The 19,630-nt window shown below is 43.3% G+C and overlaps 1 protein-coding gene across 1 annotated transcript in view; it reads right to left on the bottom strand.

Annotated features, from left to right (window-relative positions):
* Positions 1-4,069: 4,069 nt before the first annotated feature.
* SCARB2 (scavenger receptor class B member 2) overlaps positions 4,070-19,630 on the bottom strand; it is a 57,704-nt gene continuing 42,143 nt past the window's right edge. The window contains exons 6-12 of the mRNA XM_056111154.1: positions 18,162-18,281; positions 16,624-16,793; positions 13,991-14,109; positions 12,484-12,557; positions 9,409-9,460; positions 6,873-7,031; positions 4,070-5,139 (exon numbers count right to left, since the gene is read on the bottom strand). Coding sequence (XP_055967129.1) covers positions 5,101-5,139; positions 6,873-7,031; positions 9,409-9,460; positions 12,484-12,557; positions 13,991-14,109; positions 16,624-16,793; positions 18,162-18,281 — 733 coding nt within the window. The 3' untranslated portion in view covers positions 4,070-5,100. The remainder of the gene's footprint in view (positions 5,140-6,872; positions 7,032-9,408; positions 9,461-12,483; positions 12,558-13,990; positions 14,110-16,623; positions 16,794-18,161; positions 18,282-19,630) is intronic.

The following is a 19,630-nucleotide window of genomic DNA, read 5'->3' as shown; positions in this document are numbered from 1 at the left end:
GGGGTGGAGAAAAACACAAGTATAATCAAGGTGGGAAAGCAAACTAAATCTTCACCTTCCACTGTGTCAGTGGATAATGCTACAACAGAACACTCACCCAGGGGCCTCCACTTTGAAGCAGCATGATACTCAGTCAAGGGTGGAAGTAATTTTGTTAGAGGCACTTCAGGGTACTGGGCCAAGCAGTTCAATGCTTGGACTCAAGAGGGTGCTGCTCAAGAGTATTCAACCAGACTATCATGAAACTTAGTTGAAATTTTACAGTTATGATTAGTCATTGCATGTTTCCCCCACTAGAGCGTAAGATTCTTAAATTTCTTTGTAGTCACCAGTAACCTTTGCACCTGAGTTAAGGAGGTTCAAATAAAGAATACTGGACACATTTTAAAGTATAATGTAGAAATAAGCTGGGCTTCAATACCGCATGTTGTGTGATTCTATTTATATGACATGACTGCAAAGGCAAATCTATAGAGACAGTTTAGGGGTAAGAGTAGAAATCTCCTGATGATTTACTATAAATTAGTGGTAAGAGGGACTTACTAAAGTGATTTATAATAATAAAAATAAGTATTCCTTATGAAAGTTTCATCACAAATCAGTAATTTTATTTTTTAAACGATTTTTTGTTTAAAATGGGTAAATGTTATCATATATAACTTATACTTTAATAAGTGGTTAAAGACAAAAATTATTAGTTGAATAAACAAAGGAATATAGTTACTAGAAGTAGGATCTTTAGCATGTGTTCAGTGTTTATCTACACTTTTTGTCTGAATTTTGTTCTATACCACTCTTTACACCATACTTGGTAGGGGTGTATATCTTGGTACCTAATACTATGTGTCAATCCTTAATATATATATATGTATGTATATGTACACACTCTTATTCCTTGATTTGAAATAATTAAATTGGTGCATTGAAGAGTTCCAGATTCTCTCTATATATATTTGAGAAACATACACAGAGTTTCTCTTATGACATAGGCCAATGAAAATCAAATTTGGGATTCCTAAGAAGCAAATAATGCTAGACAGGAATCAGTGTCCTCAATGCAAAAAAAAAAAAAGACATTTGCAACACCGTAGCTTCTAGATTTTAAAATCTGGTCTAGATTTATGACTTCAGAAATTAGATGCAATAATGCTTGGCCTTAGTGCCATCTTCCAAATGAGAGCCACGGGGAGAAAGTGAACTCACAGGTTGAAGCAAAGATGAGGCTGAGGTCTTAGCCACAGGAACAGAAATAAATGTCAAAGGACACTGGGCACTGGTAGAACTGCAGGCTGATCTCTAGAATTTATTTCATTGGATTTGGGTCATCTTTTACCATTTTCTCTTTCCTCATTCCAGTCCCTTTTGGTCCTTTGCTCTGGGCCTGTGACTTATGTTCTGATCAGCCAAAATGATATCATAACAATGTTTAAAGATGAGGGGTGGGAAAAACACATGTGTAATGAAGGTAGGAAAGCAAACCAAATCTTCACCTTCCACTGTGTCAGTGGATAATGCTACAATAGAACGCTGTAGTATTTATGTTTTCAGATCTTGCTGAACATAACCTGTGCATAATAAGTCATTTTTTTATATTAACTGAAGAGAAAACCAAAAGAGGTACAATTTCATTGGGATGGGCAAACTTTTAATCTAAATGTCTAGATTAATAATTTTTGCCCAAGTCCAATGCTCTCTGATCCATCTGTCTCTTAGGGTGGATTTGCCTGCATTTCAGTTTGCCTTTATTTTGAAAACCTAAGTAAGGGTGTTTTGAAGTAGGGAGATTGGAATGGAGGAGAGATGAGGAGAAGAGGTGGAGACAGGGCAGGGAGTGAAGAAACCATTGTGGACAGCAGTTTCTATTGTGGACTCTCCAGCCTAAGGAACTGTGAGGACAGCTTGGAAACTGTCCCTCGCTCAGCTGACTCCTACCTGCTTTGGTCATGTAACAATATCTGGTTGTATTAGTCCCTACCCTGCCCCTCAAACCCTCCCCCCTTCCTGCTCCTGATGGCCTTCCAGTGCTCAGGGTATGTCCTGGGGCAGCAAAGTTCTGTGGGACCTACTTGATGTTAACTTGCCAGACTGCCCATAGCTGAAACAGCTAGACTGAGGCAGGAAGTGGCTCAAGGGGTGTAACTCATGCTTGCATCTGTCCAGAGGACTAAAGATATCTTTGAAATAAAACTTCATCAATAGCTAGACATTTGATGACATACGACCTCCAGTACAACTTCATATAAACATGTTTTTTGTTTTATTACCAAAAACTTTTGCAAATGGTAGAAATACATATAACGGGAATCACATGAACCGAACCAACTGCATAAACTACATAATGAGCATTCTGGTTGGTATTCTCTTTAACATACAAACATTCATTTCCATAATAATTCCCAGAGAGCCAAGTGCCTCGGCCAACTTTTGCAGACTTTGTTATCTCAAGCAATCTAAGTAAAAAATTAGCGTGGCTTATGTAGAAACCCCGATAGGGGCTAGTGTAGTACTTGATCCACATAACCATTAGTGGATTAGTGTTTGTTCGAGAGCACAAGGAAACAGAAGGTAAGTGGGAAAACCTGGAGTTGAAAGGCGCAAAGCCCATTTCCTGTCCTGTGTTCATATTTCTCTGAGAGAGGCAAATACCTTGACTTTAACTTCATTCCCCCTAAGGTGTGCACTCATTACACAGGATGCCCATATTCTATGATTGACAATGCTCACAATCACAAAGATCTTCTAGGATACTGGCTCAAAAGAAAAAAAAATGAACAGGAGAGATACTTTATTTTCAACCTATAATACCAAATAGTCACATCTATCTGGCATAACTAATCTATAGTAGCATATGAATTTGACTGTACATTATGAGTTTGTCATAGATATTTTAGATTGGAAACATCAAATGTGATTTAAAGCCAAATAGTTTCCGAGAATCATTCAAACATGAAGATAACACGATTTTGGTCTCTGCTTGTGCAAGATTCTATCTAAAGGGGGAGCCTCATTAAGGAATGCTATCAAAATATTAAAAAATTCTTTTTCACAAATGGCAAAAGCATGAACTCAATGACTATGCACTAACTTTATCATTTATCAGTAGGGATAAAAGTATGCATAGAAGAATAAACTGCCATTTACCTAAATTCGAGGAAGTTTTTAAAAGTCAATATATTTGGCATTATTGAAGATTTTGAAGATCATTTTAAATTTAGTTTTTACCTTTTGGTGATTTGGGATCCATCTATTGGTTTTACCTTATTGGGAGGGGTTCAGGGTCGGGGTCCCTGGCCCCATACATGTAAGACAAATACACTTCTACTGAATTACATCCTGACCAGTTCGATCTCAATTTTTATATAAGTTGAGAGCTAAATTAACTCCCTCTTTAGGAAGAAAAATATGACATGTTGCTTTTGCGGCTTTCTTGTAGAGAAAGAGAAAATTGGGTCAAATAAACTCATAAAAATTAGAAGCTATGTAAGTGAAAAGCCCTTTTTTTTATTTTCCACTTACACTGAAATTTAGCTTGCTCTGGCACCCCCAGAATTACGTTTTAAAGAATTAATATAGTTATTGATTCTATACCAGTAACAATGATGGGTCTCATTCTCCTAAAGAGCCTTGAATATAATCTCAGGGCTAGGATGAAAGAGACGTTACTGGGGCCTGCTCGAGGCAATCGACGAATAACAGGATGATGAATGAATGAATGAATGAATTGATTCTATGAATACTTTGTCAGATAACTGCATAAGTTTCTCAGTCAAAACTAAATAGCTGAACTTTGAGAAAGAAAATGCCCTTAAATATACTTGAATTCAGTGACACGATGGTTTAGGTCGCACTGAAAACCAGAGGCCTTGTCAAGATATTGAAGCTCTGCTTCAGTCTGAAAGGCCTTTTCTTAAAGCACTTTCTGTGCATATTTTCAGAAACTTCATTCTGGACGCAATGATCATCCCAGGATGAGTAGCGCACATTCTTCTGCCCTTCTGAGTGACACTGAGCCTCCAAACACTGGAAGGAACTAAATATGAGGAAAGAAGAACTTACAAAAACAATGACAAACTTACCAAGGGACAACTGCCCCAGAACACTTTAATGCAGTCAAACTTCCTGAAACATACAGATACCACAGGCTGTAGATAGATGTTCTTTTCATACTTGTAAATAATTTTTACAAATAATCACTCCATAGCATTGTAATTAATACACGTGTATATATTTTAAGACAGGAAAAATCAGTTACTGAGGACATTATCCCAGATAAACCTTTCCAAATGTAGCTTTGACCAAAAAACCCTCCAATCCCCACCTCCCCCTCCAAAAAAAACAACAGTTACTATTCACAAGAGCAGTTAGTTCCACAGTATGTTAGCATATGTTGTCCTGACCATTATTTACTCTCAAGTCAAAAAAGTACAATAACCCTCAAGTGTAACCCAACAGTTCACAGGCTCCACCCAACCACATACTTCACCCAGCTGATTCCTACCCAGATGAGATCACCTGATTATCTCCTCAAAGGAATTATGAACTGGAGTTTAGCATGAAATGCAAATGAACTTTTCAAAGAGGAAGCTAGATGCATGGGAACAATATATCAAAGAGGCTGCCATTTTACCCTGGGTTCCGAACTCTGGTGGAGTGTGCATGGAAGAAATGAGTGAGATACAACATAGAGTGGTTTGTATGCACTGGGCGGGGAGGTGGGGAGGGCATAACATCTGGTGAATGAGACATACTGAGCGAGGTTACATGAACAAGTGATGCAGAGACCTTAGAACCACAACAGTGCTCAGAAAAGTCTGGGGTTTCCAACAACAACAAAAAGGACTATCTAGGAGTTTATTAAATACTTGCCCGACACACGAGATACGAAACAACTTGTCAGGGGCCATGGGATTCTATGAGGCCTTTTGGCCATTCGCATCGGTCTGTTCTTTAATCTCCGGCCAGAATGCTCTTATCCTAGCAAGCACCGTCTTCTCCCTCCTTTCGACGGCAGGTCACAGGCCTGTCAGGCTGGATGACTCCTCCTCGTCACGATGCAGAGCAGGACAGCTCGTGAGGTTCCTTCAGCAGCTCAGGGCCTGGTTAGGCTCGTATGAGGGGCGCTCTTTCGTCTGCTGTTCCCTGGGGTTCACAAAAGAGTGCAGAGGAAGTCAGAGGGATTCCCAGATACAAAGAGGTGGAGGAGTGGCGAGTCTGACAGGAAGGCCTCCGCCTGTGACGCCACTTACCTCCTTCCTCTTGGTGGTCATCTGCTTGCCCTTACAGGCTCAGCCCTGACCTCGAGAAGGGCTGCTCTGGTCACCTCCCCTACCTCCACTGACTCCCCCAAGAGTGCCCTCCTCTGCGTGGGCCTGCAGTGGAATTCTAACATGCTTTTGAATCTGCCTCCTTCCTGCCTGCGAAGATACCAGGCAGGTGCTCAATAACTGTTTTCTAGTTGAATGCATAAAGATGAATCATTGGAAGAGGCTGTAGAAACATTTCTATGTGCGCTCGTCCATGCTTATAAAAACCTCAGTGGCTCTATGATGTCAGACTGGAGACCCCAAGAGAAACGGCCAAAGAGTTGAAGCTTCGCTCATGTATGCTCATGTGATGGGCGTGGGTTAAGACATGTTAAGGGAGCATGTGGGAAGGAGGGATTCTGCACAGTATCACAGCCTACTTTGTTTTCTATTCATGGTGTTTTCTACTCTATTCTTCAACCTGAGACAACAGGTTGAAGCAGCCAGGAAAGAAAACAAGCTTTTGTTGTAAAAATACAGAAGCTTCTGGAAGTTCTGAAAGGATTCTGCAGAAAGGCCCATCGGAACTAGTGAGACTCATGGATCAGCAAGCTTGTCACTCAGGGAAGTGAGTCTGCAATGTTTATACTAATAATAGTCTCTGGAAGGCGCTTCCCTGCCTTGTCACCTTAATACAATATTGTTCTGATGCCTCACTGGTAGATTTCTTCTGCTCTACCAGGGATTCTTGGAGGCGGTGGGTCATGGGTATGCAGAGCTGGGCCACATCTGGAGATCCTCAGGGCTACTCTAGGCTCTGCACTAAGGCACATAGTGCTCAAGGGACCATATGGGGTGCTGGTAACCGAGGTCATCTGCATGCGAGGCAAGCACCATAACCCTATACTATCTCTCTGGCCACTCTGTCATGGATTCTGACCATGCAGGTCTTTGGCTACCTTGCACTGTAATCTTGTAACTTGTTTTATCACGGAACTAATGCTTATTGAGTGCTTACTGAATGGTGACACTGGTTAAGTGCTTTATATCTATTATGTCATTTCAGCCTTATAAAAAAATTCCAAAGGGAGTTGCTATGATCTCAATCATTCCTGGTGGTGACTAGAGGAACATAAGGGGTGCTGGGGATCAAACCGGCATCAGCTGCATACAAGGCAAGGGCCTTAACACCTATATTATCTCTTTGTTCCCAGGAGTTGCTACTATTATTCTATTTTTTTTTTTTTAGATAACAAAATGGAGACCATTTTTAGGCTCACACAGTTACCAAACAGCAAAACTGGGATTTGAACGAGGCAGTGTAACACTAAACCCCTGGAGTCATATTCTTCCTCTGTGTTCAGGTTACCATATTTAAAGGCATAAGGCATTTAGCCAGATCCATTCTCACCAAGAGTACCCTCCAGACTGGACCAGATTAGTCTATCACTTTTTCTTCATCAACAGACTCCCTTGATTCTCACATCATCTAGATGTAATAAAAACCATAAAATTGCTATTATCAAGTCCCAAACCCCCACTCCCACCCATCAGGGTGGGCTGATGACTCTTCCAGAAAGCACAGCTGGATACCTCAGGCAAAGAGACTGAGGAAGAGAGATGCTTCACCTCATCCATGGATCCCTGGCCCTTGCACGCGAGCCACGTGAAGATCAAGCCAAAGAGCACGCCAAGCGCCATGATGATGTAGGGTATGTTGGTGATGATGGAAGTGGTGTTAATCACAGACTTCAGGCGGCTTGCAATCTCTTCATCAATCAGAACACTCTGGGAGGGGGAAAGAGTATCCCTGGGTTACAAAATATTCAGGCATGAGACTGTTTCGTTGTTATTATTGTTGTACAAATAATGAAACCCATTTGGGTATATTGTTTGGTTAGCAAAATCGGAGATACTAAAAATCCCTTTAGAGGGACACTGGGAATCTTTTATTTAATAATATCCTTCCTTATTCCCTAAAGACACATTTTAGTTTCCAAATAAGTGAGGGGGGTGGTGAAGAGAGAAAAGGTGTTCAGAAATATTGAGACAGTATCTTTTGTTTTGAGACAGTATCTTTCGTTTGGGAAATTTTAAGTCATCCTTCAAATCTGACTCAACACAGCTTTTCTCCAAGAACACTGCTCTGGTCACTTCAGGGCCTTTAAAGATCTTTTTTCTGTGCTCCCATTACACTATCTTAGCACTCTGCACCTTTACTGTCTGTTTTCCTGCTGGACTGCTTATGAGTGTGAGGTCCATAAAGGCAAGATTCTCATCCCAGGTTCTTCAACCCTAGGTACTGCAGATCTGCATATTGTAAGTGCTTAGTTAATGCTGGCTTCTTGAAAGATACATAAATAAAACATCCTGACAACGGGGTGTGGAAAAGTATTTTTTTCTACCTGAATTAGCTCTTTTTGAGGAGTGAGGGGTTTGGGCTACAACTAGCTATGCTGAGGGCTTACGCCTGGCTTTGTGCTCAGAGATATTCCTGGCCGGCTTAGGGGATCTATGGGTTGTCAAGGACTGAACCCAGGTTAGCTGCATGCAAGGCAAGTGCCTTACCCACTGTACTATCATTCCAGTTCCTCTTAAATAGCTCTTTACTAATTTGAATTAATCTGTCAGGACTAGAAATCTGCAGAGAAAAGTATTCAGGAAGTCTTGAGACTAACCAGAATTCCAGAGTGCAGAGATAACTCAGAAAGTATTCTAAAATGATATATTCTTAAATTTTTTAAAATTGGCATACTATTTTCTATGGACAGAGCAAAGGTACTACCATCTTAAATTGTAATAATATTGTATCTAGAGATCTTAACTCCAAAAATAGCATGAGCCATAAATGAAAAAAATGTTTATCACAGGGCTCTTAGGTGTCTTCTGAGCTTTAGAATGTGCTTCTCTTAACAAGACTTCAAGTCTAAATTCAGAAATAAAATTTTGGTAAGTATACTTGAAAGGGGTTGGAGCGATAGCACAGCGGTAGGGCATTTGCCTTGCATGTGGCAGACCTGGCCGACCCAGGTTCGATTCCTCTGCCCTTCTCGGAGAGCCCGGCAAGCTACCAAGTGTATCTTGCCTGCACGGCAAAGCCTGGCAAGCTCCCCATGGTATATTCGATATGCCAAACACAATAACAAGTCTCACAATGGAGACGTTACTGGTGCCCGCTCGACAACAGTGTAGTGCTACTGTGAAAGAATATTCTTCAGGAAAACCCCTCTTGTTTGAACAAAGATAGGATCTGTTTTCTGTAATCATAGATAAGTTTGTTACCAGAAAGTAGAAGAAACTATTTTATAGTGAAGCCTACAACAGCTATGTGTCACTAAAAGTCAAGGGCATGCATTACACTTTATTTAATCACTGCCTCACTGCCTTGCATACCTTATTGTTTCTTACAAAGCCAGCTCACCAAGGCTTTCATCTAAATAAGTCCTTGAGAAGGAAAAAAATTTGGGGGGTAAGGGGTGGTGAGGATGTTGAACAGGACATTCAAGCAGTACTCAGAGTGATAGAAGTCAGTACCCAAAACTCAGATGTGGTTCAGAGCAAGGGCCTGAGGACGCTAGTCTGAACCCAGGCAAAGGGTGTGTCAGGCATGCACCCAAACCCCTGTACTCTCTCAGACCCTAGAAAAGATGTTTCCTTCCTTCCTTCCTTCCTTCCTTCCTTCCTTCCTTCCTTCCTTCCTTCCTTCCTTCCTTCTTCCCTCCCTCCCTCCCTCCCTCCCTCCCTCCCTCCCTCCCTCCCTCCCTCCCTCCCTCCTTCATTCCCTCTTTTTTATTTTTTGGTTTGGTTTTTGGGACAATTTGGCAATGCTCAGAGGTCACTCCTAGCCCAGAGGCCAGGGGTCACTGCTGGAGGTGATCAGGAGACTAGATGGTGCTAGGACTGAGCCCAAGGCTTCTGCGTGCAAAACATATGCTCCAGTCCTGTAAGCTAGTTCCCTCGCCTGAGAAAGGAAATCTCTATCATTTGCAAATCTCAGACCCAGGTGGCTTTTCTGTAAACTGAACATTTCAGAGGACAAACAGGAAGTTAAAGACCTCTTTCAAATTCCTCTTTCCTCTCTTTTCATCAAGTGTCTTAGCTGATTGGCAGCAACCCAGTCGAGAGCGCGGATGCGACAGTCCTGCGGCCCGCTGCTGGCACTCACCTCATTGATGTACATCACGGGGAACACCATGTTTCTAATATTGCCCGTCTCACTGCAAATAAAAGCACATGTTTCAGAGACACCCTTGTTAGGATGGCACGCTGGTCTGGCAAGGCATAACATAGAAAACTCCATGTAAACACACAGAAATCCCCAGTTAGTTTCCAAACTGTCAGTCTAACATCTCCAAGCTGTGAACATTTATGTTAAATTTTTGAGTGTTTTGTTGTTGTTATTTTTATGCATGTATGTATATGGACCAGAGACAGAACCCAGGGCATCACGCGTGCAAGGCAGGTTCTCCCTGACTGAGCTACACCCCCAGCCTTAAGTATTTATTTATTTGGGGTTTGCGACCCCACCCAGTGGTTTTCAGTGCTAATTCTTGGCTCTGTGCTCAGGGATTACTCTTGGCCGGGCTTAAGGAACCATATGGTATGTCAGGAATCAAACCCAGGTCAGATGTGTGCAAGGCAAGCATCCTATCCCATGTACGATATCTCTGTCCTTCCCAAGATTTTTTTTCTTTAATCCAAGTACAAGAGGTCAGGGGCTGGAGAGAGACAGCTAGGCAGGTTGGAGCGTTCCATGAGAGCACCACCAGAATGACCCACAAGTAACAGAGTCAGGAGTAGGCCCTGAGCCTGGGGGAAGGGGGAGGGGGTATATGCCACCCCCAAATATAAGATGTCAAAAAAGCAAATTCATCAAAAATGATTGCTGTTCTCTCCAAAATGATGAGCATGGCAATGCAGTACAATGCTGTAATTCCTTAGAATGCCTTAAAACCGGCCAACAGTGTTTTCACACAAGCCCAACACTATTATTCACTATTATTTACTGAGCATTTACACGTGCTCAATTCTGGTAATGGAGATATCATCTGCTCTGATCCTCACTGATGTCCCAGGTGGCACTATTACTGCCCCGGGTGGAAGATGAGGAAGCTGGCTCCAAGCAATGTTTCCTACCAAAAGGGAGTGACGGAGGCAGCATTGGAACTGCACCTGGCCTCCTGAGCGCTGAATCTTTACTAGTGAGTGAGACGCCTCAGCCATTCATACCTGGGTGACGAAATGCCTTCTTTTTAAGACTGCTTGGTTAGGGGCCACACCTGGCAGTTGTCAGAGGTTACTCCTGGCTCTGCATTCAGGAATCACTCCTGGCGGGGCTCAGGGCTCCATATGAGATGCCAGGGATCAAATCATGGCTGGCCATGTGCAAGATAAGTGCCCTATCTGCTTATCCAGCACCAATTTTCTTCTTCTTTTTTTAATTTTTTAAAAATTTTTATTTATTTATTTATTTGCTTTTTGGGCCATATTCGGCAATGCACAGGGGTTATTCCTGGCTCTGCACTCAGGAATTACTCCTGGCGGTGCTCAGGGGACCAAATGGGATGCTGGGAATCGAACTCGGGTCAGCCGCGTACAAGGCAAACACCCTACCTGCTGTGCTTTTGCTCCAGCCCCTCTTCTTCTTTTTTTTTTAATAGGCATTTTCTTATATCTAAAAAAAAATCCCCACTGAAAATGAACTCTTAATTAAGTAGTGCTTTGAGAAGGTCCTGGACTCAGAAGACCATATCAACTGTCCAGGGAAGAGCTGTGGCCAGCTCTGGAGAGCGTTGGGAAAGAAAGGAACAAAAATCTATCAGGTCCTCGGGAGAAACAATACAACAGTTGAGAGCAGCCTCTGCAGTCCAACAAGCTGTGTGAGTTCTAAAAAGTTATTAACCTTTCTGTGCCTCCAACTCCTCATCCACGGAAATGGACCTAATATATGGTTATGGCGAGGTCTAAAGAAGTTTGAATGTGTAGTTGCTATACCCGGGTTTATGGATCCTCAAGTGAAGAGCCGGAAAGAGGCACACACAAGTCAATGCAAAGGCAAAGGATTTTTAGTCCAGTTAACGGGGGTTAACTGTCTCACCCACAGAGTAGTGGTACTTCTTGATAGCGACCCCGACCTTCAAATGCAGGCAGTTTATATAGGGTTTGATTACATAAGCAGTACATGCCTTAACGTTTCAGGAAAATCTTGCTTAGTGACCAAATAAAGGTGTTTGGCAAGTGTCTAGGGTATGCGTTGGACTCTGATAGGCTTGTGGTTGCTGGGTACATTTTCTATGGGTTCTGGCACAATGTGATTGATTGAGCCCACTTACTGGGCCCAGGAATTTTTCAGGTGGGTTCAGGTTGGCTAGTTACACATTGTTTGATTTCTAGGAAACGGAAACTGTTTCAGTTCCAGGAACTTAACCTGAGGCCCCCCTGACTTCAGCTTCGCCCCTACATAGTGTTCTGCAAACAATGCCTCACAAAAATCATGACCATCCTGTTGTTCATCGATTGCCTCGAACAGGCCCCAGTAACGTGTCCTTTGTCCTAGCCCTGAGATTTTTTAAAAAGTGCCATATTAAAAGCTCTTCCAGGGTTAGGAGAAGGAGACCCATCATTGTTACTGGTATTTGGCATACTGGGTATACACCATAGGGAGTTTGCCAGACTCTGCCGTGTGGGCAGGTTACATTTGGTAGCCTGCCATTTTGTCCAAAGTAAGAATGAGATAATAAGGTTATAGTCTCTGGGTCTTGGCCGTTGAAGGAGATTACACGGCGCCAGGGGGCCAGTTGGTGGGTGTGACCCCCGCCTACTGGGATTTGGAGGATCTGGGTGGAGGATGCTCAGCCCCGATCCGAGCAGGCTTGGAGATCTCAGTCCCAGGACCCGCATGCCCCGACCAGGGCTCCGGCAGCCGAAGACCTCCAGAACCAGCCACCACCATGGTGAGACCACTCTCCACACACATGAAGGTACCGGCAGAGGAACAAAGGCATGCGGGTCCCGGGGCTGAGATCTCCAAACAATGCCTCATCCACGGAAAACTCAGTATTTGAAGAGCGTCAGGAAATTCTGAGACCAAGCAGCCTATGAAAATCCCACTCACACCTCTGCTCCGAGGGGCAGAAGTGAATAAAATCTGAACGTGGATTGTGTCTCTGAAAGATCAACCCTCCCCAAAGCACATGGAGCCAAACTCCTGCTGCCTCTATAGAAAAAAAGCATCACTTACATAAAGTCGCCTAATTTTCTGACGTAAACGTTGATCTGGAACCGCTTGGCTGCTCTGAGGATAATTCCAGTCAACTGCAAGTGTAAGAAGTGGGAGAAAAGCATTAGCACTTATTGAAGCCAAAGGCAGAATGTGTTTTGGCTAGAGCAACACTTCTGTATGGTTGATACGCAGGGTGTGCAGTTCCTTACTTGATCTGCCAAGAGAAACTAGGGAAATTGGACCCCAAGACAGGAGAACTGTGGACTGCGTCAGGGGTCTGGCAGACTAAGGTTTCTCGGATTTTCACATGCCTGTGAGTTCTCAGATCAGTTCTGCAGACTTGATTTGTTAGGTCTGGGGTGGGGCCCGAGACCGGGCACTCCTAACAAGTATCCAGGATGGTATTACTTTGTTTTGTTGTTGTTGTTGTTGTTGCTTTTTGGGTCACACCTGGCAATGCACAGGGGTTACTCCTGGCTCATGCACTCAGGAATTACTCCTGGTGGTGCTCAGGGGACCATATGGGATTCTGGGAATTGAACCCGGGTTGGTCGCGTGCAAGGCAAACACCCTACCTACTGTGCTATCGCTCCAGCCCCAGGATGGTATTACTTTGAAGCGCAAAGTTATCACTCTGAGAGACCCTGCAGGAGGGAGAACCAACAGCCTGGATATCCAAAAGCAACAATGAGGACGCTGGTCAGAGATGACGAAAGGTGTTTAGAAGAGTCAGGACCACATGGAGAACTGGGCAAAGTGCCTGCATCTTCTGCCTCTGGGCCTGGTTCCCATCTGGGAAACAGATGAAAACCAGACTCTGGAGCCCTAGTATGTAGACCATGGAATAGATTTTTTTTCAAGAGGAAATTACCTATATTTTATTCATCTATTATTTTAATTTTTCCTTTCCTTTCCATTTTTTTTTGTTGTTGTCATCACTGCAGTGTCCAGGATCATACTGCAGTATACCAACAGTTGCGTATTTGTGAATAAAGCTAAAAAAATACATTTAAAATTCAACCCTAATATTCCTGGTGATGAGTGAGCAGAGGGATGTCTCCAGGCCTGCGGATCTTTGTCCAGGGGGAGAAATGCCTGAATGTTGACCAGGTGACAGGGATCCATTTCACTCATCTCAGGGATGGAACTGGCATTGTGGCTTTTTGGTTCCAGCATAGTTTATGACTGCATATCACATCTACAAAATTCGGCTTTCTAATCACAGGGCACTAAGATTACGCATTGCATTGCACAGAGAAGAATTTTCCCTGCTTGCTTATGAAAGGAAAACAGTTCATGTCTTAAAGTTTCAAGGACTACACTGGTAAATACAGTGTAGAAAGAATAAAAGGTTTGATGGCTATGATGGACAGATATTGGCATTTTGGTGGTGGGTGTGGTATGGTCATTCTAAGGAATAAAACATTCATATTCTTTTAAACCAATGTTATTGCAATTAAAAATATACCTAAGAAAGAAAAGAAGAAAACACAAGCGATTTTACCAGGAAGACATGTGTACTCACTGGATTAATGTCCACAAAAGTCTCATGGTCGTCCTTATTCGGGTGCATGCCTTCTATAGCAGAAACAAACTTCTCATCTGCCTGATAAAAGTGTGGCAAAGACATAATGATAGGTGCACCTGCATTTTAAGGAAAAAAAGACATATATTATAGGATTAAAGTCCAAGACAAAGGGCCAGAGTGACAATACAGAAGGTAGGTGCTTGCCTTGCACTCAGCTAATTTGGGATTTAATCCCTGGCATCCCATATCATTGCCCAAGCCCGCCAGGAGTAAATCCTGAGCATAGCTGGGTGTGGCCTCTCCACCAAAAATAAAATAAAATAAAACCCAAGAGAAATTCATCAAAGTTCCTAAGCATGGGGTCGGGGATGCAGCCTGTATGCCTTGTCTGAGTGAGTCCCTGCATTTTGTTCCAAGCACCACAAAACAAGAAAAGAAAATGAAGAAAGCGAAAGAAAGAAGTATGAAGAAAGATAAAGGCTACAAGAAAAGTGGCTTGTTCTTAAACTCATGCTCGCCCTCAGGTGTGGTCCTTTCTGTCGCTCTTTGCTCGCTTGCTCTTTCAAGCTGGTGTCCACTCTTGGACAATAGTCCTTTCCTTTGCCCCAACTCTCATCTTTCTACATTAGTTTTGATCAATGAAACTATGTTTCTTGAAAAAAAAAAAATAAGCTAGGGGCTGGAGCAATAGTACAGCGGGTAGGGTATTTGCCTTGCATGTAGTCAACCTGGGTTCAATCCCCGCCATCCCATGTGGTCCCCTGAGCACTGCCAGGAGTAATTCCTGAGTGCCAAGCCAGGAATAAGCACTGAGCACCATTGAGTGCACCCCAAAAAAAGCCAAAAAAAAAGGAAACTGGTGGCAGGGGTAGTGGGAGTGAACAGGCGAAAATTCCCTTGCACGCCTGTGCGTTTGGGATTTACACTTCGTTTTCTGACATCTCGTTGACCCCACATTATATTTTGTTCCACCATATATGTTCAAGTCGCAGCCAGCTTGCTCATTCTTTGTTTCTGTTTCTCCTGCAGGGACCATCCCATCCCACACCCTACGGTGCCGAAAGAGGGGCGGGTGAAAGGTGCCTGGGCTCAGCCCAGGGCTTCCCACAGGTACGCAAGAGCCAGATCATCTCAGCCAGGTCCCCAGGAAACACATACAATGACGCCAGCAGCTCAGGGAAGTCATTTGAGGAAACTGAGGTTCCAAGAAGCAGCCTAAACCCTGATACTCAGCTACCAGGTGCTGGCACCTGGAGGCAGAATGCCAACCAAGTGAGGGCGGCCTCATCTGAAAGCACTTGGGTTTGAGCCCCAGCACACCACCCAACATTGCCAAGTACTATCCCCTGCGCCCATGGGGAGACCCCTGCCACAACAAGGCGGGACTCTGCGGCACCATCAAAAGCCTCATGAGAGCTGATAAATTCACAGCCGACATCCAATCAGAACAAGAAAACATTTCAAATACGTGTATTGGGGCTGGAACAATAGCACAGCAGGTTGGGCATTTGTCTTGCATGCGGCCAACCCGGGTTCAACTCCCAGTATCACATTTGGTCCCCTGAGCACTACCAGGAGTGATTCCTGAGTGCAGAGTCAGTACTAACCCCTGTGCATCGCCGAATGTGACCCAAAAAGAAAAAAAAAATCAAATACATGGATTGAATTACGTAGGGCAAGAACATAGCTCTGGGGCCAGGAGCACTTGCCTTGCGCATGGAAGGCCCTGAGTTCAAACCCCGCATGGCCTGACCCCCGGAGCAAGGCCTGGTGTGGTTCTTGGGGCCTCTGAGAGCTAGGTGGCTACTGGCACCTCTGGGCCTCAGCCTGGTTACTGAACTATCAGCTCCACTGGCTGAGTGTCACTAGGACCCAGGTCTCCTGAGCACTGCTTGGGAGCCTGCCTCCCGATTAAATAAAATGTATTAAACTAGTTCTGCTTTAAAATCATTGAGAATATCTTTCCAGATATGTATTACTCTTCCTTCCCCCCTCTCTTCACCTCCCCTCCTTCCCCCTCCTCTTTCATTCTCTTCCTTCCTCTCTTTTGCCACACTCAGCAGTGCTCAGGGTTTACTCCTGTCTTTGTGCTCCGGGATCACTCCTGGCGAGACGCTGGGGACCATATGTGGTGCCAGGAATTGAACCGGGAATTGAGCCCAGGTCAGCTGCGTGCAAGGAAAGCTCCCTACCCACTGAACTGTCTTTCTGGCTTCAGATATGTACTTTCTTATGACAGAGGTCTCTACTTTCTTACCGAGTATGGTTTTAAATATTAAATCAGTGAATGGTTCCGTGTACTAACTGCACAGAAATACACAAACCACTCAGAACAATGTCTAGCTAACGAGTGACTAATGCAATTACTTGGGAAAACGGCAGCTCTTCTTACTATTAAGACTTCTAAAATATTTCCCAGAAAAACAATAATAAAAACAAACTTTTAATTTCATCAATAAAAAGCTTTATAGAAATGTCAGACTTTTTTTTTAAAAAAAAGAAATCATTCTATAACCATGTTACAAAGCATCCAAAGTGCTCTGCCTATTGAGCTGAGCACGCTGTTTATCACAGAACACCAACCCTGCCTTGGGGACACCCGTCATCAGGCCCTCCCTCTGTGTTCTTACCGTTCTTGCAGACGCTGACATTCAAAACGCCTTGGCCCAGGCAGTTTCCCTCAGGGATACAGAAGCCGGCGTTGTCTGAGGTGTTGGCCAGGATTTCTGCAGGCAACGTAAATCTATAGGCAGGCAGCCCTTGCACACTCTGGTAGTCACTGAATTTTATATACACTGACCTATTGGGAAGCAAGAGTCAAAGGTCAAAGCTGGCTCTAGGTAGTGCCACCTGCCTTGATTCCATCAGCAACAGTTTTCAGGTACAACCTGAATTATAGGATGTGAAGAACAGAGATGCTACATGAATAAATATAAACATTTCATAGTATATGAGACTAATACCCAAGAACAGTAGAAACAAGGACAAGGAGGATTAGTCTATGATTGGAAGCCCCCTCAAGTGCTAGGGGAAAAGGCAACTGGGATGGAGAAGGGGCCATTATGACAAAGGTAGTTGGAAATGGTCGCTCTGGACAGGAACTGCGTGCTGAAAATAGGTAAAGGAACAAACATGAACACGAACCATTTATTTACTTCAACAGAGTTGTACACAATTCTGTCTCTGGTCCTTCCATCAGTGGCCCAGATGTAAGGACCAGAGACATTATTATTTAGCTTTACTGCCCACCTTCACTTTACACAGCAGCCGTGTAATGCACAAAGAACTTTCACCTGTGCTATCTGACCTGATCCTTCAGTCATGCTTTTGAAGCCCTTCCTTTTGGGGTCTTGCTCTTTCCTCTCTTAACCAGAGGTGGGACCCACTGCACAACTGTGCACTATGAATTACACTGGGTGCTGCCTTCCACTGTACATCCCACCGAAGGGCACTCCCAAATGCAAAATTTTAGACAGAAAAATGCAGAAAATATGACAACAAATACACGTGATAGCACATACCATTCAGATAAAAAAAAACTTGTGCATAAAAAATTTATTATGCACAAGGCTGAAGCTCTCTGTATGGCCTGTTTGATTCTAGTCTTACTCTGTGTTCTCAAGTAACCCCTATTCTGAAGGTGGAGCTTACTCTCATGCAGGTCTTTATGCTTTACCATAGTCTCTGTTCATAAACAATCAAATAGCCCTGTTTATGTGCTACTTGAAATATTATCTAACAAACACACACAGGTCTCTTTCTATAACTTGCATCATTCAGTATTACAGTTTTAAGATTTTTTTCTTTAAATAGGGTCACCCAAGCAGAGCCGGGACATGCAAGGAGCCACTCTCGGCGATGCTCAGGAACCAACAGGTCCAACCCAGTCAGTGGTCTGGGGAGCTGTGTAATGTCAGGGGACTGGACTCAGGGCCTCACACATGCTTGGAGTGTGCTCTGCCACTTGATGGACCAGAGACTGTGTTCTTCCACTTGATCCAGATTCCTCACCCTGGGAGATTTTATGTGTGTGTGTGTGTGTGTGTGTGTGTGTGCATATGCATATACGTACACATATACATATATACATATATATCTATTAAAATTTCTTAACTGCAAAATATTCTATTTATACATTTTTGTTTGTTTATATTTTTTAATTTCTTACCTACAAAAGTCAGATGGGAAGACATAGAGGGTTTCATTTTGGGTTACTAAAGGGTGGAAAGAATCCCCGTCCGTTCCATTGATCATGTTGCATCTGTCTGTGGTCCACCAGTCGAGTGACCTGTATTGGATCAGCACAAGAGTCAAGGTGATGAAATCTGATTTTCTATTTCTTTCCAATGGGAGGACTCTTAACAGGGAGCTTTTTACCGTCCAGAAACTCATCCAAACACAGACATGGGATGCTGTTGGTTTAGAACTGATTATGAGGGGAAAGGCCCCTGGTCCTGAGTATATACATATATATACATATATATTTATATTTATATTTTATATATATTTCAGACATATATAAGCACAGCGGGTAGGGCGTCTGCCTTGCACGCAGCCAACATGGCCGACCCGAGTTCGATTCCTCCACCCCTCTCAGAGAGCCCGGCAAGCTACCGAGAGTATTCGATATGCCAAACACAGTAACAACAAAGTCTCCAATGGAGACGTTCTGGGCCCACTCGAGTAAATCGATGATCAACGGGAGGGCCTTTTCTTTTTTTATTATATATTGTATATATTGTATATTATATATAAAATTCTGACAGAGACAGTAGTCAAACGTCACGTTCTTCAGCAAAGAATATTCTACAGACACTTTAGAAATAGCCATTTTCTTAAAGCAAGGCTCCACCTCGGCATTAAGAACAGCCTTAATCACAGTCAGTCGCTGACAGGGATCTTTGGAGAGATCTGACAGGCTGGTTAATAGTCCTGATAAAACATTAACTCTGTCTGCCCTTTGGCCAGTTCTCTGCTCCAAAATTAATAGAGGAATTCTCCTGAGTTACAAGAGAGCTTAATATTGCACCCACTTAATGTTCACTAAAAGCACAATGGAGATAGGCACTCTCTTAAAATTTTTTTTTCAATCATGGGACAAAAATGCAAAAAGATGAGGGCAATAATTAGTCATTTTCCTAACTTCTGGTCAAGATGGGCCTCTAAGTTCCTTCATTGAGGGCCTCTTCCAGGTAAAACACAGCAGAATTGAAAACACACACACATACACACACTCATATGCATACATCATTGATAAAACATACGTATGGAGGGGAGCAGAAAGATAATACAACATATAGGGAGCTTGTTTGGACACAGAACCAGGAAAAATCCCAGAGCACAGCAGGAGTGGTCCCCCCCAAAAATAATTCAATAAATAAATGCCCATATACACAATTGATCAACACTTCTACACACACACACACACATACATTTAGGAAATTCACACTACTATTAAATACAAATATTTTCTTAAACAATGAAACAATAAATGCAACACGGTGGGTCGGGCTAAAGCTAAGGCCCCCTGTGTCTGTGGAGGAGGAATCAAGGGCCAGTGAAGTCCCACTGCAGAGGTCAAGAGAGATCAGGAGACCACCAAGGCTAGGAACGGGGGCGGAGGAGGACAGGGATTCT

The sequence above is a fragment of the Sorex fumeus genome, unplaced genomic scaffold (assembly GCF_029834395.1).
Source record: "Sorex fumeus unplaced genomic scaffold, SorFum_2.1 ptg000013l, whole genome shotgun sequence".
NCBI lineage: Eukaryota > Metazoa > Chordata > Mammalia > Eulipotyphla > Soricidae > Sorex > Sorex fumeus.
This window is presented reverse-complemented; position numbering and strand designations above follow the sequence as displayed.